This window comes from Erigeron canadensis, chromosome 1 (assembly GCF_010389155.1).
Source record: "Erigeron canadensis isolate Cc75 chromosome 1, C_canadensis_v1, whole genome shotgun sequence".
Classification (NCBI taxonomy): domain Eukaryota; kingdom Viridiplantae; phylum Streptophyta; class Magnoliopsida; order Asterales; family Asteraceae; genus Erigeron; species Erigeron canadensis.
In genome coordinates, this window is record NC_057761.1 from 58,959,572 (window position 1) to 58,980,432 (window position 20,861).

Consider the following 20,861-nt stretch of genomic DNA (forward strand, 5'->3'; position numbering starts at 1 on the left):
TATAACTGGTCTTTATAAAAGCTATAGAGACCGGTTGATAACCGGTCTCTAAGTAAGAGACCCGTAGCCATAAACACCTATTGTATAACCGGTCCCTATGTATCAAATAACAGGTCTCTATAGGTTTATTTTGTAGTAGTGAATTTTTACTACAGTAATATATATAAATGCTCATCTATTCTCTATCCGCTCGTACAACACAAACAGTTGAGTTCACTAAGACGATTCATTTGGAAGTATACTGCATATATACAATCTGTACGTCTGTAATATGAGCCATATATACATGTCTAATATTTCAATGACTAGCTTGATGGAAGATGAAAGTAGATAGACATGAAGTCAAATAGTCAATCAACCAAAGTATATTAGTATTATATATATATTTATATTTATATTTATATCATTGTCAAATGTCGACTATTTCCCGTTTCTCACGCAACGTACGTGTGTATTGGGGTCAACGTAAGGTAAACCCATCACATCATAAATTAGAAATTTAAGAAAACTCAAGCTATAGATTTGCTGCCGTTCCAAAAAAAAGATTGTGATATAGATTTGAGGATATATAATTAAATTTATGTTTCCATATAACGTGGATGGTGAGAGAAAAATTTTGATTAGGTAAACAAAATGTGTTTAAGATAATAGAAATTTTATTTTTGGGAAATTATTCATAAAAAACTTGTATCTTTCATATATATTAAAAGCTTACTCTCTGAATTTTACGATAAATATACAAATAATTTATGCACATTAAAGGTTGTATTTGGCAAACCACTTTATTTTTTAATACATTTTTATTCAAATAATTATGTGTAAGAATTTGTTATCCTTAGCCCCAAATATCATTTCCCATTATGAGTCATGGATAGAATACAATTAATACCTTTAAAACCAAATATCCCATAACCGTAAAAAACCTGTACTCGACTACTCGTATTAATTGAAGCATATAAGTTTGCCTACGAATATGTTTCTGTATATGGATTGTTAATCACTAGTTCAAGATTACTAAGCATTTTATGTTGAAACCAAAAACTTATATAAAAAAGGATGGCACACTAATGAGTAATGGACATGTACAAGCTAGAGATAAAGATTTTAACAATAACACTGATGCAGAAAGAAGCGCAATCAAATTGCTCGAGAACAAATGATTAAATCAAAGACCGAAAACATTGACAAAGTCAATTTTCATATAAACTCAAAATAATCAACTCCTATCACAATAACTAATGTCCCTATTTATACTAATTTTAACCTCATTAAAATAGGAAACAAATCAATCAATAGTTATCTAATAAAATAAAAAATACTTATAAAATATAAAAAATAAACAAATAAAAAGATAACTTATTAAAATGCATTGCGGGTTGGATCGGGTCATGACTCCTCCATCAAACACACTTGCACATGATCTTGGAAAAAAAAAGACCTCATTCTAAATTTTTAGATTATGCACAAATTTTTAAGACCTCTCGTGTAATAGAATTCGTCAAAGATACAATATGATCGATACTATACTATTTTATAATTATTAGTGTATCAAAATTTTTCTTCATAATAATATAGTTCTGGACCACAAGTTCCTCATCCTAAGTTATAGTAACAAAAATAAAATGTTATACTTCATATTGTTTGTAAGTTCTTCATTAAAGTATATATAAAACATATATGACGATAAAACAATGTTTTATTAACGAAAAGTATAGTTATGAATTATAATTATTTTCGCTAAAGCTAGCTAGCGTAGACTTATCCTCAAATATTGAATGGTACTCCACCATGCACAGATCTTTTTAATTTCCAAAGAATTTGATCCCCACGCACATTTCTTTCTAGGTCTTTATATATATAGTCCTCACATATTATCTTCACAAATGAATTAAAGATAGCTAATCATAGCATAATAGTAATAATGGCAAGCACACCCGTGTTGAAGTTATTGTTAACAATGTTCTTCATAATACTCATCATCAATGTCATTCCAAACCCTAGAGGTATTGTTCATCGGTGGATCAAAAAGAGGCAACATAGTTTGGAATGACAATGCCAAGATTATTCCAAAGTTTAATCTTCATTTCCTTTCTATGTTTTCTTGTCAAATTACAGGCCCCATTCCTGAATGGATTTCATCTCAAAAAAAACTGTATCTACTTGATTTGAAGGCGAATCAATTGGTGGGAAGATTCCCAGATTGGGTTGCTGATATGCACAATATCGAAAGATTGATTCTCTCAGATAACAACCTCACCGGATCAATCCTGTCTCGCTTGTTTGAATCCACAACGTTAATGCTCCTTGAATTGTCCAGGAACAGTTTTTCTGGGGAGTTGCCAGAAAATATAGGAAACGCAAAACGCATACGTAGTCTCTTGTTGGCGAAAAATAATTTTTCAGGACACATTCCAGCATCCATCTCCAAGCTTCAAATGCTACTGGTTTTGGACTTGTCCAGAAACAGATTTTCTGGTGATAAATTGCCGGTTTTTGGACATGATTCTAGTCATCCGTTTAACATAGATTTGTCATACAACAATTTTTCTGGTAAGGTCCCAACCAATTTTCCTGAAGTAACCCAACTTCTTTGCTTAGCTGCAAATAAATTTTCTGGTGAGCTTCCTTGGAATTTGACTAAATTGGTCAACCTCAGACATCTTGATCTCCATGACAATGATCTTACCGGAAATTTGCAGTATACTCTACCTCAAATCCCAACTCTTCAAGTTCTAGTTCTAAGAAACAATTCCTTTGAAGGAATGATCCCCAACAATATCTCCAACCTAAGCTCCCTTCAAATTCTTGATCTCTCCCACAACAACATAAATGGAAGTATTCCGCGAGAGATCGCAAAGCTTCCAAGAATGATCAAAAAGCCGTTAACATCCTCTGCAGCTTATGAGGGTAAGGATATTTTCATCGTTTCCGGTCCTGACAAGGAAGCTGAGGACTTGATTGTGAATTGGAAAAAATCTTTTCAAGGTCTACCTCTTCACAACCTCGAGATATACACTTTGTTAGATTTGTCGGGTAACAAAATATCCGGTGAAATTCCGGCATCCTTGGGCAATCTCAAAGGTCTAAAGTTGCTCAGCATATCACACAACATGATTTCTGGGCACATTCCCGCGTCTTTTGGTGATCTGGAAGCCATAGAAAGCTTGGACTTGTCACATAACGCAATATCAGGTTCAATTCCCCGATCATTTTCAAAGCTTTGCGAACTCACAGTTCTAGATGTGAGTGACAACAGGCTTACCGGTAAGATTCCCAGTGGTCCGCAAATGGACACTATGAGTGAGTTGAGTTTTCAAAACAACAGTGGATTATGCGGTGTGCAGATCAATATCCCATGTCCTGATGAGGATATCCCACCTTCAAAAGGAAGTGACGAGGAAGGCGGCGATAACGAATCATGGTTTCTCTGGGAGGGAACTTGGGTCGGTTTCCCAGTTGGGTTTTTCCTATCAATCTTGATTTCTCTATGGTTTTCCCAGTTGGGTTACATAATATTTCGTATCAAAATGTTGGTATTATGCCGTTGAAGTGTTCTGACTTATAATCGTCTTAGCAAAAATACTCCGTAGCCAAATTATATGTATACAATTGGCTTTCATATTATATGCCTTCATTTTGTTTATACTTATGAACTAGTTGACTCGAACAGATTGTAATCTAACATTTGAACACGTTATACGTACATATATGTAAGGATTACACGCTTGGTAAATATCTTAATTAAGTATGCATGCTATTGTGATTATAAGATTGAAAAAACCCATCATTACATTAAATACAAATATGCATAAAGTTTTAATAAAAATTAGTAATTACTTGCCTATTCTCGGTCAGTTAATAACACAAATTAATTAAGCATTAATGCATCTGGTAAAGTAAAATGGTCATTTACTGTAACTGGTCTAGCGATCTGTCTAATCATTCAACACAAATATATAAGGAAAATGATATAATTCACAACAACCATTTATTCGGAACTTGAGTTACTGCATATAATCTTCTTCTATATATGTCTATACGCAAATCAAGTATGTATTTGTTACTATATCATTGTCAACTATGTCTGCCTGTTTCTGATCACGCATCTGGGTCAATGTAAGCCCCGTCACATCTAGAATAGAAAACGTATTGTAACAGCCTCAGTTGAGTCTAGTTTGCTCAATAACAACTTCAGAGCAACTATATATATATCTGATTTATTTGGTTAAGAATTGTTTGAGTAATTTGGTTACAGACTTCTCCACACTTATATACTATCTTGACTTCTAACGAGCTAAAGTGTAAATTAATTGTTTTAGATTGGGTTAAAGTGTAAATTGGTAATGGAAAACTAAAAGGTGTAAATTAATTTAGATTACTATTAAGAGGATTAATATTAAAGATGGAGGATTAGGCTAAAGGAGGAGGATTAAAGGTACCAAGTGTACCCCAACCCCCTCTTTTAGATATATTATAGATATATAAACCATGCATGGCTATACAATTGACCGATTAAGTATTTTCGAGGATACCCTGTTTCTCATGCAACTTGTGGTCAATGTAAGTAAACCCCGTCACATCAAGAAAAGGAAATTACTTGTCTATATATTGAAAATATTTGAGAATTATTTACACGCACCCGGCCATTTGATTTGCACCTCGTAGTTTTGTGCTTAATCTAGGAATATTTAGGACCTCTCTTGCGTTGAAGAAATCATCGTTATAGATAAGATTCAATATGATATTATTGATTACCATTTTTCTTCATATTATTGTTCTGGACCATAGGTTCCCCATCCTAATATAAATTAGTAAGAAAAAGAAGATATAGTTTTGAAGTTAATCCTAACAACGAAATTAATTTCCACATTTCTTTCTATTTATATAATCCCCACAAATGCACCCACAAATGAATCAAAGATAGCTAAAGTTAACTGCTAAAAGCAACAATGGCAAAGAATACATACATATTAAAGTTAATCCTAACATTGCTCCTGTTCATAATACTCATCATCAATGTCATTCCAAACCCAACCTTGTCTTGTCCTCTCCATCAAAAACAAGCACTTCTCCACTTCAAATCCACTCTCACCAACAGTACCATCATCGACCACAAGTTCGGTCTGAACGTTAAGCTAAACTCATGGAATCCCCATTCTGATTGTTGTCTCTGGGACTATGTCAATTGCAGCACTACAACCAGAACGGTTACAAAGCTCTACCTGTATAACCTTATCCCTCCTACTGATATTAATCGGGTGTCGGTATTTTCCAGCATCCTAGCTCCGCTTTTTCACATCCGTTCATTAGAGCTGCTTGATATCTCATGGAATTCGTTGTTAGGAGAGATCCCAGGAGATGGGTTTGGGAATCTAACTAAACTCATTCACCTTGACATGGCGGGTAACAGATTTAACGGCTCCATTCCCACCCAGTTTTTCCACTTAACGAACTTACGTTACTTGGATTTGGGCAACAACGTCCCCGTTCGGAAACTAAGGCTTGAACCAGGGTCTTTTCGAAATTTGATTGACCTAAATTCTCTTTCAGGAAACATCCCAGAAGAGATTGGGAATCTAACCAATCTCATTCATCTTGACATGTTGGGTAACAGATTTCACGGCTCTATTAACACCCAATTTTTCCAGTTAACAAACTTACGTTACTTGGACTTGGGCAACAATTTACTGGATGGGAAACTAAAGCCTGAAGTTGGCAAGCTTCAATATCTTGAAGTATTGTCGTTGTTTTCCAATTATTTTTTGGGAAACATCCCAGAAGAGATTTGGAATTTAACAAATTTAAGGGCACTTCAACTAGCAAACAATCAATTTTTTGGCCGAATCCCCTCTTCAATTGCAAACCTGAAGGAGCTGCAAGAATTGTATTTGGCAGAAAACTCTCTATCCACGCAAATTCCAGCCGAAATAGGAAAACTACTCAACATGACTGTACTTGACCTGAGCGGCAACCAACTTACGGGCCCAGTCCCCCCAGTTATCAAAAACTTGAGCAAGTTGCATGCCCTTGTGCTCCATGACAACATGTTTGTCGGAAATATACCAACTTGGCTATTCAAAATCAGAACCTTAAAGGTATTGTACATATGTGGAGAAGGAGACAGCTTGATTTGGGATAACAATGCCAAGATTGTTCCAAGAGTTAGTCTTGCCCAGTTTTCGTTGACTTCTTGCGGAATGTCGGGTCAAATTCCTGAATGGATGTCATCTCAGAAAGATTTGAATCTACTTGATCTAAGCGGGAATCAATTGGAGGGAAGACTCCCAGATTGGCTTGCCAGTAACCACAATATTCAAATGTTGTTTCTTTCGGGCAACAACCTCAGCGGGTCAATCCCACCTAGCCTGTTTGAATCTATGATGCTATCAGCTCTTGATTTGTCCAGGAACAATTTTTCCGGGGAATTGCCAGAAAGTATAGGAAGTGCCCAAGGGCCCGTTGTTTCTTTTATATTGTCAAAAAATAGCTTTTCAGGATACGTTCCCATGTCCATCTCTAAGATTGCCAACCTACGTTTTTTAGCGCTCGATAGAAACAAATTTTCCGGTGACAAATTGCCTGCTTTTAGATGTAAACAAAAATGCTTGATAGATTTATCCTACAACGATTTCTTTGGCGAGATACCAGAAAGCTTTTCTATAGAAATCGACACACTTTTTTTAGGTGGAAATAAGTTTTCAGGGAGTTTGCCACTGAATTTCTCTAAATTGATCAACCTTAAGCATCTTGATCTTCATAACAACGATCTTACAGGAAATCTACAGGATTTCCTGCCTCAAATCCAAACACTTGAAGTCCTAATCCTAAGAAACAATTCCCTTGAAGGTTTTATCCCGAGAACAATCTCCAATCTCACTTCTCTCCGAATTCTTGATATCTCCGGAAACAACCTAACCGGAAGTATCCCAGATGAGATAGCAAACCTTCCAAGGATGATTGAAAAACCACACATGTTAACATCCTCTCCAAAACCGGTTCACACCTCACTTGGTCCCTTTCCGTTTGAAAATTTGGTTGTGATTTGGAAAAGATCATTTCAGGGCCTAGCAATACTCAACCTCGAAATATACACTTTGTTAGATTTGTCAGACAACAAAATATCCGGTGAAATCCCACCATCCTTGGGCAATCTCAAAGGTCTAAAGTTGCTCAACGTATCACACAACAGGATTTCTGGCCACATTCCCGTGTCTTTTGGTGATCTAGAAGACATAGAAAGCTTGGATTTGTCACATAACGAAATCGCGGGTGTTATACCTCAATCGCTAGTGAAGCTTCACCAACTCGAAACGTTAGATTTGAGCAACAACAGGCTGACTGGTAAGATTCCTGTTGGTGGGCAAATGGACACTATGACTTCTTTTCAAAACAACAGTGGGTTATGCGGGATGCAGATTAGGGTGACATGTCCTGAGGATATCCCGCCATCAACGCCAAAAACAACAGTGGATGAGGATGACGAGAAAGAATCATGGATTTGTTGGGAGGCAACATGGACTGGTTTTCCGATTGGGTTGTTCTCATCAATCTTGATCATAGGCTACTTACTCAATTTTCTCCAATACTTCAAAATCTGGTGAAAGTTTCTGAAGCGATCAAATCTTTTTTCAATATATTTTCAGACTATATATAGCCTGTAATTAGTCCTAATTAATGTCTACTGGTGTGTAAGATTTTTAGTACTTTGTTATAATTCAAAATCCCTAAAGGGTTAAACTGAAAAGTAACTACTGCACCTTGTAGTTTTTACTCGATCCATTACTTGTGATTATTAGCTAGCGATCGATCTATCAGCTATGGCAGTTATATGATGTATACATACAGAACAGCTGCATGTATCACCTTCTCGATCAGTTGAGTAACAACCTCAACTGTTTTCTCAATAACAACTTGAGACCAACTAACTATATATATATATATATATGATATAACTGATTAAGAATTGTGTGAATGATTTTGGTCATAGACTGCTTCTTGGCACTTAATAATCTATCCTGACTTCTAGTGACATACTCGCGCAAACGAATGACATAAGAATAAGTAGACTAGTAGCTAGAGGTTTAACTAATTTGACTATATATGCTTGAATCTAGTACGTTGATGGCTTGACTTCCGTTGACCAATTCCTTCTGATCTATAACACATTAATCAGTACTGTAAGTAAAACAAAAACATTTACATAAAACTGCATACCTTATTATGCTAGCTACTTTTACACCAATATATTAAACGCCATACAAATTTTGATTAGCTATACATCAAACGCTAACGGTTTATATATTCTTAATTAACACCAAATGAATGCTTTGAAATTAATTAACTTCTTTCGTATAATACAAAATTATCATTACATCCATATGTCATAATCTCCATGCAAACTTGAGTATTTAATCAAACACTTTGTCTCGATCGAGGTTTAGCTCTACAATCCCCCAACTACAAAAAATGGACATAATTATAACAATGTATAGCGATTACACAATTGACATAACTAAATAATAATGGGTACACTTACCGGAATGGTGCAGTTATTATATGTATAATATCTTCCTTGTAATACAAAAAAGAAAAGAAAAAAACTTTAGTAGTAGACACTTAGGTAAAATGATGGTGTGTTATTATTTGCATATTTAGAAAACCTATATTAGGGTATATAAGATAAATCAACTGATCAAAGTTAGAATTTAATTTAAATTTGTAATTTATGAAAATTAAAATTTTTCTTATGAATTCATGATCATTCATTCATCAAACAAGTAGTATCGATTTAAGCTTGTCAATATTTCTTTTATCGAGTCATCGTCAACGTTGGCAGACTCATGATCGAAATCAAATTGCTAGTGGGCCTAAATAGAGTTCGGGCTTCTTTCCAAAGCCATTCCAACTCTGGGCCTCCATCTCTATGTTTTTTTTTGCCCCGAAAAAACATACTACTAAGTACGAGTACTTGAGTAGTAGTACGAGAAACAAAGTACTACTTTATAATTTTATCTTAAATGTGAGTCTACAAGCCTTTCTAATTTCAATGTTAGATGCTCCCACTTTAAACCTTTAGTAGGGAACTCTAGTCTTAAATGTGAGTCTACAACCCCATACTTTCGGTAACCGGTGGAACACCGGGCGGGCGAGCCCGTTGTGATTTCTTCCTAGCTACTATATTATTAAGTGTCATTTTGATTTATAACTTCAGTAGTTATATTAGTTAGTGTTGATTAACGGCATCAATAATATTGAAAGAAAATCTTAGATGATCGAACAAAAGAAACGATTTCGAAAAACAAAAATTTGTATTCGATATAGCATAAAAAGTGTGTTTGGAAGATTATGTAAAAAAGGGTAGTTAGGTAATTATGAAACATGAACGGTAAAAGGTATGTATGTTATGATTGGCACACATGCATGCCAAAATTTAAATAGAAAAGAAGGATGGTGGCCTATAAACACAATCATATGCAATAGGGCATGCCCTTGTCTATATTACAGGAGGAAAATAGTGCATTTCCCCGTTACATCATAAACAGTTCTCTACTTCTCTTAGAATATACTAATAAAAAGTTCTTTTGAATTTTTATATCTGTAATTTTGTACGTGAATATATCTTGGTTATTTGTGTGAAAACAAAATATCAATTCAAGTTGGTCATATTTAATAGATCATGTAATTTTTTTCATTCAAACTGTCGGTTGTAACAATGTTGTATTTAATGTTAAGGTATGTAAATTTATACGGAGTATATTCAAGGTTGTAAAATTCTCCCGGGTCGGTCGGGTACCCAAAATAAACTCTTGAGTCCCCATTTCGCCGAGTCACGAGTTCTCTTACCTCGATACGGACAAAATGATGATAAAACGTGAATCTATCAACTAATATTACGTTTCATTTTTTAGTTTTGACTTATTATGTTACTGTTTTTAAACAATTATGTTAAATTTAAAGTTTAGAAGATATTTTTAAAGTTCTATTACATATTAATATTGAAAATACTAATATTTGCATATAAAATCCAATCCGAGTTCTCCCCGAGTTGAGTTCGAGTCTCCAAAAATTCCTGACTTCCCTCATCGTCAGTGGCGTGCCTACATGGGGGGCAAGAGGAGCAAATGTCCCCCTCCAAAATTTAGATTTTGTCATGTATTTTTGAAATTTTTATGAATTTTTAAATTTTTTTATAGGTTTTTAACATTTTGCCCTCTTTTAGAATTTTGTTTTTTTGCACTTTTAATTTTGCCCCCTTTCAAAATTTTTCCTAATACCGCCTCTGTTCATCGTCGAGTTGAGTCCGAGTTACGAGTTCTCCGACCTTAGATATATTACAACTAATACTAATATATTCCTTTTGCATTACATGAATTTTTAGATTTCCCTATGTGACATGGACCGTCCAAAGTGGATGTCACATGCTTCGGAAACTAAACTAAATTAATAATTACATTATTATTTATAATTTATTATTTATTATCATATTTATTTTATTTTATCTGAACTATAAAATTGAACACTTATAATAAACATGCTAGAATAAAAAAATAAAAATAATTAAATAAACATGCTAGCTAGATACGATCAGTCAAAAAACACCTAGTATTGCTGAATATATTTTGTTTTCCAATAAGAGAGTGCATTGGGTAGCTGTATATCAGATGCACAAGTTCGATTTTTAATTTTTTTTTTTTTTAAAATTAGTTTTGATTCAAACAGTTAATATATTTAATTTTTTAAAAATACTGGTATATTAGTACTATATTCAAATTAGTTTATTCTTATTAAATAATAATAAAATAACAGCATCTGTGAATGCATAATTTTATAATATAGTATAATAATATATATAATATAATCTAATATATGGATAATGGGTTGCATGGATCCTCAAAACTTGAAACGGGCATCACATTTTTCTATCATAACGGTAGTGTGAGGCGCTTTCTACCCTCACCCGCTGCCAAAACATCTATGGGACATCGGAAACATTGCCCCGTCATGTGTTCCCTTTTTCATTTTATAATTATTACTCCTTCCGTCCCATTAATAGTGTCCACTTTTTAGTTTTTAAAGTTTTTTCTTAACAACTTTGACCATCAATATTTTTATTTGTATTGCGTAATACTTGATGAAAGTTATAAGAATAGATAGAGGTTTAAATGTGTTTTCGTTGGATATAACTTTCGTCAAATATTAAATAATATAATAAAAGATATTTAAGGTCAAACTTACAATATATAGACTTTGAATATTCAAAACTGGACACAATTAGTGGGACGAAGAGAGTATATCTTATAAAATAATGTATTTGATAGTGTAAAATTAAAAAATTTAAAAAGTTAAAGTTCCTTGAGTCTCAAAATAGATATCTGACTTTCAAAAAAGGCCAGATATCTCTTTGGGTGAGGCACTGTGACATAAGACACCCTATGTGGGGTGTGTCTCTCTATAGTCTTGTAAACAAGCAAACATAAATTGAAACTAGGATAAAAAAATATACTTAAAGTTGCAACAAGAAAGAAAAGGTATTTTTTAATCTTTTGGAACTAATACAACACTCCATTAGTTGTTACCAAAAGGGTCTTTCAAAACAAAAAAGTTCCATTTAACAAAGGAACAAAAGAAAAAGTAGATCAAAACAAAAAAGTTCCATTTTACAAAAGAACAAAAGAAAAAGTAGATCAGTGAAAAAATAAAGACATTAAGCCTATGATAGTTACTTGTGAGCTATGGGTAATGACAGATTTATTTTTTTTAGTTATTAAGGGTTGAATATATTAATTATTAAGTGAAAGAATGTATAAATAATGTTTATATGTATTAAGTAAAAAATAAGTAATTAATAGTTTTTTTTTATTAAGTAAAAAAAATAACATGAAATTTAACTAAATGGAATAAATTCTTAACTATTAACTTCATTAAGTAAAAAAAGAACGGGGCCTAAACCTATGTTTTATATATATATATATAATTATCTATTTATACTTCTATACTATATTATAAAAAGAATAACCCTATTTATTTTTGGTAATATTGAAAATATGTAATATTTTCACTTAGCACCCCTTAAAATGCTTTCACATATACAATCCCCTTAACATTAATGATTAAATTACACTATCAATCATTTTATCACTTAAAATATATTCATTAACATTTTACATCAATTATATAAATAACTCAACGCCGCTCCACCACCAAAAGTTGTCCAACCATCACACCGTCGCCGTCACGGCCGCCGCCGCATCGTGCGGACACCGTACTAGTGTAAGTTAAAGAACAAGTTAGAAAGATTAAAATTAAAGAATGTCCTAAGATTTAGATTTGCTGTAGTATATCAAAATAGCAAATTGGTGGCTTTTTGTTGTTACCATTTTCCAAACTTTTGACTTGTTTATCATGACTTTTTTGACAGCTCACACTTTCAATCATATTTCCTTCCCTTTCCTTTTTATTTGTTCTTGGTTTGTCTCTTATGATTCACTGATCCAACCCATATTGAATTGAATTGTCTATCAAATTTATGGTTCGGTTATGGTCCATGAGACCTTGACAATTTTAATTACTAATGTGTCAACGTATTATCGGTTTAAAATATAAAACAATAATCACTTAATATATTCTTCCAAATAAGACTTGATGGATTTTTAAGGTTATATTTGTAAACGAGATATGTTACCCGGGTGTTGTCTCGAGAGATATTATATTTATTGTGTTCCGTACTATGTCAAAATTATTATATACTTTTAGAAACATTATATAGCTCAAAACCTGAGTTGATATTGGTTTTTTAATGATTAAGCAATTATAAAACCTTTGAAAGGCATATTGAGAAGTCTTTAGCAATGAGGTGGAACATGTGGTTTTTTCTAGCATCAACTTGTTTCCTCCAGAACGGTAGTGGGACTTCCACCGCCTGTCATGCCCTCGGATTGACTGTGCTGGTGACGTGGTCAATATCTACCGGACGATGAAGAGGCATGCCACTGAGTCCAATCACTATTGTTGTTCAAAAAAAAAAATCGACAGTATAATTTTATAACAGATTAATATATTATATAAATTCTAATAGATAATAAGTATGAAAGTAAAATATTTTTTTTAAAAAATAACAAAATATTAATACAAACATAATTAAAGCTAATTTCCTAAATTATTGAAAATAGAAAGTAAAACAAAAATAATTCATAATAATAAAACATCAACCGAAATAACATTGAAACTAATAAGTATTGCAAACAAATTTTTTGCAGATGGTTAGGTGTATATATTGAAAACATACACCATACTGTTATGTGTATATAAAAAATAAGATGAGATAATCTTAAAAATGTTATAAACTTAAAAAATAATAATATGCAATTAAAATAAGTGATCTTTGTAAATAAATTGGAATCAATTTAAAAGATCAATACATAATTTGTCAAGTCCAAAATTAAGAATATTAGATGGGTCCAAAAGAAAATAAAGTTGACCCATTAAGAAAATGAAAACGGTCCAAAAAAAATAAAATGACCCGTTACTATTTTTTTTCACGCATTTCCGTACTTTTGTTTTTAATATATATATTAATTAGGATTAATTTTCATGTTATGAAAATAGCATTCTCAAAAAGCGTTTTTCCAATCTCTAGAAAAATAAAAGGTATTTTTCTAATCAAATTAGTGACAAGTTCACTTTTTTGCTCTACCAAATCAGATCCTTGATTTTGAAGGGAGAATTTATCTTTCACCAAAAGTAGTAAATATCTTTCCTTTTCTCATCCCATTATTCTTCATCAAAGTTATGTGAGGGCAAAATGGTCAATCGAAAATGGTTGATTTTTTTCGGTCATATTTCCCTTTTTTACATGTTTGAATACCATATTTTCAATAAGCATATTTCAAATCTTTAAGAAATAATCTATTTTTATCTATAAAAATATATAATCTCCTTTGTTTAAAGATATTTTACTTTGATATTCTTATGTTTTTAAACCACGGTAATCATTTTGGATGATTATTAAAAAAGAGGTGATCCCTACACAACACAATTTTGTCATACATAACAATATATGCATCAGATAGTTGTACTGTACAACCTTTTAATGCATATATTGTTGTGTATGGTAAAGTTGTGGTGTGAAAATACTCACCATATTCTATCTGCTACATACATGTCATAAACCGTTATTAAGTGAACAATTTTCACACATAAAACTTTCATCCATTTTTCATTAAAACGCATAATCATTGTAGATAAAACTATGTTCATAACACAAAGATTAAATGATACATCCCAATATATATAAGTGATGATCCGTATATCATAATTTTTTAATCGTATACAACTAAACATATTTTAAAATGTTGTGTTGTACAATAATATGGAACATGTTTGATGGTATACGGTTTAAAATAGTGTTATACAAATCATCACTAAATATGTATGCAATTTCAAAGTTTGAACCATGTTTCATCATATTCTTTTAAAATGTGGCAAATCTATTATGTAATACGGAGTAGATTGATCAATTTAAGACTAACTTTCTAGTTTTTAAGGCTAAAAAAATGGAGTGAATTCAGAGACGACTTTCAATCTAGTCGCCCATGAAACATCGGGAACATTAATGACCCCCTAGGCGACCCACATCCAATTTTGTGCTAGACGACTTTCTCTGGAACCCCCCCCCCCCCCTGTCCCCCTCTTATTTTTGTAGTGCAAAATAACAATATTTTCACTCTTCATCTTCACTAAATCAATAAAAATCTTTCCTTTTTATCACCCAAACTTATTAACATTTACTAGGGGTAAAATGGTCAATCCAAGATTCAAAAATGTTTTATGCCCTAAAATGAATATAATAGTATTTATACTATTTTATTTTAAAAAATACTTTATTTTAAAATGTTAAAAATATGTAATATTTTCATTTGACACTCCTTCAAATATTTTTACATGCACTATCTTTTTAACATTAATGATTAAATTACACAATTAATTTTTTATCTTAAAAATTATCTTCATTAACTTTTAAAATCAATTACTTTTACATTAATTATCTATACCACTCGACGTTGCCTTCACCATCAACAGTTTCCCCTACCACCACACTGTTGCCGTCACGACTACCTCTGCATTGCGTGGGTACGATGCTAATAATTAATAAGAAAAAGAGTGATTTTGATACTAATACATGGACTTAAAGATATGCTATTGTATTCAATGTTTGATACATATGTATTATGAATTTATTTTTTTATTATTATTAATTTACTATTCATTAAACAATTTGTTACACTAGTGGGAGCAAGATCTCCTTTAGAAGATGTCAATTGTTATCATGTCATCAAAAAGATACCCCGTCCAATCGTTGGAATAAGGCCTCTTCTAGAATCTCTCAAAAAGCTTACAGTTTTATTACAATATACAAATGAAGTGTGCATTGGTCAAAAAGAAAAAAAAGGAGTGACCCTGTCGAATTTTAGGCGGTGTGGGTATTTTTTTTGTCCGAAACGCCACCCATGGCGGTGAGGGTGGCGTCTTTGTGGCGAAAAATGCCTTACTCCTCACCGTCTTAGTGTGAACTTAATTCTTTGAGACACCAATTAAACATATTATTAATCACTAGCCTGATACTCACACTATGCGGCGGTGTTTGTGGTGGCGATAGTGTTGGTGGTAGAGGCGGCGTCTAGTTGTATAAATAATTAATGTAAAAGTAATTGATGTAAAGAGTTAATTGTGATATTTTAAAAGATTAATGACTAATAGTGGTATTTTAAACATTTTAATATAACTTTCCTTATGACTATTTTTTTTATAATATAGTATAGATTATCCGATTAATAATTCTAAGAAACATACATTTGTGGATAATAAATTCATGTCCTGAGAATAAAGTCTTGAATAGGAGGAAGTATTCTTTCTTTTCTTTTTCTTCATTCTTTTGCCCATCAAAAAGTTAACTTCCAAAAACTTCTTTTAACTTGCGAAGCATCTGGCTGTTCAAAAAAAATAAACTTGAAAAGCATCTGCTGTCAATTTAGAATTTTTTTTTTTCATCTACTTTTTTCCAGAAATCAACTTCTGGGTCATCATTATTTGGCTTTTTTTCATCTGGGTCATCATCATTTTGACTTAAATCCTTCCAAGTTTTAATCTTTTTATGAATCTTGAAAAAAACATAATTTGTATGTGTGATTTAAGATCCTTGCTAATGGGATAGTGAATACAGTTTGTATATTTATGAGTTAGTCGAGTCTTTTTGAGTCAGATGTACGCGGCTTAACAGGGGATTTCGAGTTTTTTTATTTTCAGATGAGTGTATGATTAGTTAATGAAGAGTATTTTCATGAGGGTTTTGTTCTGCAAGATCCATTGTCCTTCATTCATATGTTTCTGCAAACCATCAACTGCTTCTCATCTTTACAATTCCGGTCCTTTGAAATTGGAAAATCCCACAAATGCCCCTCGTGTTGTAAGTGTGCAATCTGATCAAGATAATATAAATCATGATGCTGATGTTGTTGAAGAAATCATTGAAGTTAAAGAGAAAGAGATTTTAGAAGATGGAAAACAGAATTTAGAGATTGAGAATGTTGTTCTTAGAAGTTGTATGAAGAATAAAGGAGATTTGCAATCTGTTGATAGAAAGAAAGTCCAATGGATTGATAATTTTGGCAAAGAACTTGTTGATATCAAAGAGTTTGAATCCAGGTTCGCTTTTTTCCTTTTTGTTTGTTAATGTGGGAACATGCTTTTTTGTTAAATCTTAAGTTATTATTGATTTTGTTCATGTGGAATTGCAACTTTTATCAGCAAGATTTAGAAATGTGTGAATTTTAGTATTAGTATTAGGATAGTTCAAGAAGAAAAAAATGAACAAAGAACTGATCACTGATTTTTGTTAAAGATCGGATGAAGTTGAATTGGTAACAATTAGCTTGATCTCGGCATTGTATTAAGAAAGTGGTTATATGCTTTGGAATTATAAGAAACCGATAATCAGTCAAATCCTAATAGCCTGTTCCACATTGGTATAATATGAGATAAGAAATTTGAGGCAACTCTATAGCTGAAGCGGAATGATACCTGTCAATCAAGAAGTGGTGGATTCGAGTCTCAATGGATTAATGTGCAAATAATCACATGGAGTATGGATATTTGCCTTTCAAAAAAATAAATTCAGTATATAATGTTTGATGTTCTTATATTGTTTGGAAGAATGGTAAATCAATTTGAAGAACCTGATTAGTTAGGAACTTGATAGATAAATGGTAATCAGAATCAGGTTTTGTTGCAGCCACACAGATAAATTGATAGATAATAAACTTAATAAGTTGATGTGCCCAAAGAAATGAACTTAATAAGGTGACTTTAAATAGCAATAAATGGATTATTACTTTCTAAACGTAATGGCAAACATCCAGACTAGGTGTTGCTACAAAGATTGATTATTGTGACTTTGTTCACTTTTCCTTTTCATAAAAATTGGGAATGGTTTCACAGGCAATTTGCTTTGTATAATCTGACGTGCAAGTGTATTATTTGGCACATGTTTTTGGCAGTGAAACAGGAGATACGGACAACGAAGATGATAATAGCGCTTGCTTTTGCACGATTCTTTAATGCTCCCTGTTTATAGAATAAGGAAAGATCGGCTGTAAGTTCGTCCATTCATTTACTATATTAAATTGGATACAAAGATCGAGTGTCCTGCAAAAATCCGATCTTCATTTATAAATTCCATTTTCTAATTTTTTGAATCTGGCTCTTCGGTGTTCTGATGTAAGAATTGATGTTACTAATGAACTTCCCACACACTTTGTTCTATTACCATATTCGATTCTTAGTCTTATAATGAAAATCTCAGTAATGTTTGTTGCCTTTTTAATTTCTGATTTGCCTTTTTTACCATAATACCATTCCTTGAATTTATGAGTTACTCTTTTGAGTGAAGAGAGAATGTATGCAAAATCAGAAATAAAACCGATTTCTTGCTTAAGTCGAAACTAGGAAACAAAAGTACTTGACAGGTAATACCATAAAGACTAGATATTTGATACTTTGCTACAAATATTCACCAAAATTTAAACAGTTGTAAGAAGTTCAATGAGTATCCCATGATCAAGATTGATGAAAAGAACCCAACTGGAAACCCAAACCAAGTTCCCTCCCATGAAATCCATGATAGTTTATCATCATCTTCCACCTCTCTTTCCTTTGATGGCTGGACATCCTCGGGACATATAATTCTAATCTGCATACCGCACAACCCACTGTTGTTTTGATAATAATTTAAGTCGTTGATTGTGCTCATTTGTCCACCAATAGGAATCCTACCTGTCAACTTGTTATTGCTAACATCAAGAATTGCAAGTTGATCAAGCTTCGATAGTGACTGTGGAATTGAACCGGAGATCTTGTTGTGTGACAAATCCAAGCTCTCTATACCCTTCAAATTCCCAAAAGACTCTGGAATATTCCCTGTGATCCTGTTCTGTGAAATGTTGAGCAGTTTTAGGCCTTCTAAATTCCCCAACGTTTCTGGAATTTCACCCGATATTCTGTTGTCTGATAAGTCCAAGAAAGAGTAGATATCCAGTCTTCGACTCGGTAGGCCTTGGAAATAGTTCTTCCAGTTTAATATCAAGTCCTGAAACTCGATAGAAAAGCTAAAAATATCAACAAATACTAATGTGTCCGGAGTTTTAATCATTCGTGTAAGGTTTCCTATCTCCAACGGAATACTTCCTGTCAAACTGTTCCCTGAGAGATCAAGAATCCGGAGAGAACTAAGGTCTGAGATCGTTTTCGGGATAAATCCTTCAAGTGAATTGTTTCTTAAGCTTAGAACTTGAAGAGTCTGGATTTTAGGGAGAACGTCATGGAACTTTCCAGTGATATCGTTGTCATGAAGATCAAGATGTTCGAGCTTGACCAAGTTGGTCAAATTCCAAGGCAGGTCCCCTGAGAACTTATTCCCACCCATAGAAAGAATCTGGGTTTCTGTAGGAAAAGTCACCGGAATCTCACCGGAAAACTCGTTGTATGACAAGTCAATGTAAGCAAGAAGAGGGTTATCTTCAAAATTCGGGAGATTGTCACCAGAAAATTTGTTTCTTGACAAGTCCAAAAGCAGTAGCCGATAAATTTTGGATATAGACTTTGGGATTTGCCCGGAAAGATTATTTCCGGACAGCATAAGTATCATGATTGCTCTAGCATTGCCCAAGTTCTCCGGTAGCACACCAGAGAAGTTGTTTCTGGACAATGCAAGAATTGATAAACTTACAGATTCAAACAAGCGAGCCGGTAATGATCCAGTGAGATTGTTGTCCGAGAGAATTAGGCTCCCTATATCCATCTTGGCTAGCCACTCTGGAATTCCGCCCTCCAGTTGGTTCTCACTCAGATCAAGAAAGTCCAGATCTTTCTGTGATGAAATCCATTCAGGAATTTGGCCAGAAATTTTGCAAGAAGACATAGAGATCTGTTCAAGACTACATCTTGGAACAATCTTTGATTTGTTATTCCAAATCAAGTTGTCTCCTTTTCCACCAATGACCAATTTCTTTAAAGTTTTGATCTTGAATAACCAAGATGGGATTTCTCCCGTGAGCATGTTATTTTTGAGCTTAATTGTTTCTAACTTGCTCAAGTTTTGTATCGATGATGGAATTGGACCTGTAAACCAGTTCTTGCTCAGGTCGAGGGTTGTCACGTTCAGTAGTTCTCCTATGCCAGCCGGAATTTGACCAGAGAAAGAGTTTTCAGACAAATCCAGTGATTCCAGTTTCTTCAGTTTTGCAATTGAAGGTGGGATTTTGCCCGAAAACTGATTCTTTCCTAGTGAAATTTCCCTTAACTTCGTTAGATTCCCAATCTCTTTCGGGATGTATCCTAATAGAAAGTTTTCGTTCAGCTTTAATGTGTCAAGATTCTGAAGCTTGCCTACTTCAGAACTTAAATCACCCTGGAAAGTATTGTTGCTTAGATCAAGAACACGTAGAGATTCGAGTTGAAAAAGTTCTGGAGGCATTGAACCATTGAAATAATTCATACCCAAAGATAGTGTAGTCAGATTCCTTAAAGACCCCAGTTCTGGTCCTAGTTCGCCCTCAAGTGAGTTACTACTCATGTCCAAGTAACGTAAATTTATTAACTTGAAAAGCTGGCGGGGAATAGTGCCGTTGAAGCTGTTCTGCATCATATCAAGATGAACCAGCTCAGTAAGATTAGCAAACCCGTCTCCAGAGATCTCGCCTACCAATGAATTCATTGATATATCAAGAAGCTTCAATGACCGAATACCAAAAAGTGGAGTCAAGATATTGGAAAATACTGAAACTGGATTGATAAACAAAGGGACGACCTCGGATAGGTGGAGCTCGGTGACAAGATTGGTTTTGTTTCTAGTATTAGTGCACTTGACACGGTCCCAAGAACAACAATCGGACTTTGGGTTCCATGAATCGAGTTCTTCAAAAGGGATGAAATCTACGGAGTTGGGATCGGAATTGGAGTTGGAGTTGTGGATGGTGGTGAGGGTGGATTTAAATTGAAGAAGTGCTTGTTTTTGATGAACAGGACATGCTAAGGATTGGCTTGGAATTGAAATGAGTATGAACAAGATGGTTAACATCAACTTTGACAGTGGTATGGCCAAGGTTGCCATAGCATTGATTTTGGGTGTGTTTTCTTTGTACAAAAGTGTTGTGATCTTCTAAAAGGAATTGAAATGCGGTGATTTCTGTGTTTTTTTTGTGTGTGTTGAATTTAGAGTGATGTACTGTTTCTGTTGTTGAGTGATAGATACAAGTTTATGATATGAAATATATTGTGAATCGTGAATGTTGCTGTGTGAAAAGGACTTT

At 33.3% G+C, this 20,861-nt stretch overlaps 3 protein-coding genes across 3 annotated transcripts; 2 read left to right on the forward strand and 1 right to left on the reverse strand.

Annotated features, from left to right (window-relative positions):
* The first annotated feature begins 1,921 nt into the window (after positions 1 to 1,921).
* On the forward strand, positions 1,922 to 7,601 carry LOC122596250 (receptor-like protein 46). Its single transcript, XM_043768803.1, has 3 exons — positions 1,922 to 2,003; positions 2,116 to 3,421; positions 5,192 to 7,601. The coding sequence occupies exons 1-3, from the start codon at positions 1,922 to 1,924 to the stop codon at positions 7,599 to 7,601; spliced, it is 3,798 nt and encodes a 1,265-aa protein (XP_043624738.1).
* An 8,443-nt stretch (positions 7,602 to 16,044) lies between these two features.
* On the forward strand, positions 16,045 to 17,871 carry LOC122584755. The gene is made up of 2 exons (XM_043756810.1): positions 16,045 to 16,701; positions 17,553 to 17,871. Exons 1-2 carry the CDS (start codon positions 16,322 to 16,324, stop codon positions 17,611 to 17,613), a joined length of 441 nt encoding a protein of 146 aa, XP_043612745.1. The 5' UTR covers positions 16,045 to 16,321; the 3' UTR covers positions 17,614 to 17,871.
* Positions 17,872 to 17,950: 79 nt separating this feature from the next.
* LOC122596260 (receptor-like protein 46) lies at positions 17,951 to 20,662 on the reverse strand. Its single transcript, XM_043768814.1, has 2 exons — positions 20,032 to 20,662; positions 17,951 to 19,887 (listed from the first exon to the last, which is right to left on the reverse strand). Exons 1-2 carry the CDS (start codon positions 20,660 to 20,662, stop codon positions 18,065 to 18,067), a joined length of 2,454 nt encoding a protein of 817 aa, XP_043624749.1. The 3' UTR covers positions 17,951 to 18,064.
* Positions 20,663 to 20,861: the final 199 nt, after the last annotated feature.

Excerpts from the sequence above, each read along its gene's own strand:
- LOC122596250 (XM_043768803.1), top strand. The coding sequence starts at position 1,922 with ATGGCAAGCACACCCGTGTTGAAGTTATTGTTAACAATGTTCTTCATA. Across the intron at positions 2,004-2,115 it reads TGTCATTCCAAACCCTAGAG|GCCCCATTCCTGAATGGATT; the intron begins GTATTGTTCATC and ends GTCAAATTACAG. Across the intron at positions 3,422-5,191 it reads GGCGGCGATAACGAATCATG|CACTACAACCAGAACGGTTA; the intron begins GTTTCTCTGGGA and ends TGTCAATTGCAG.
- LOC122584755 (XM_043756810.1), top strand. The coding sequence starts at position 16,322 with ATGAAGAGTATTTTCATGAGGGTTTTGTTCTGCAAGATCCATTGTCCT. Across the intron at positions 16,702-17,552 it reads ATCAAAGAGTTTGAATCCAG|TGAAACAGGAGATACGGACA; the intron begins GTTCGCTTTTTT and ends TGTTTTTGGCAG.
- LOC122596260 (XM_043768814.1), bottom strand. The coding sequence starts at position 20,662 with ATGGCAACCTTGGCCATACCACTGTCAAAGTTGATGTTAACCATCTTG. Across the intron at positions 19,888-20,031 it reads GGGTATGAATTATTTCAATG|GATACATCCCGAAAGAGATT; the intron begins GTTCAATGCCTC and ends ACTTTCTATTAG.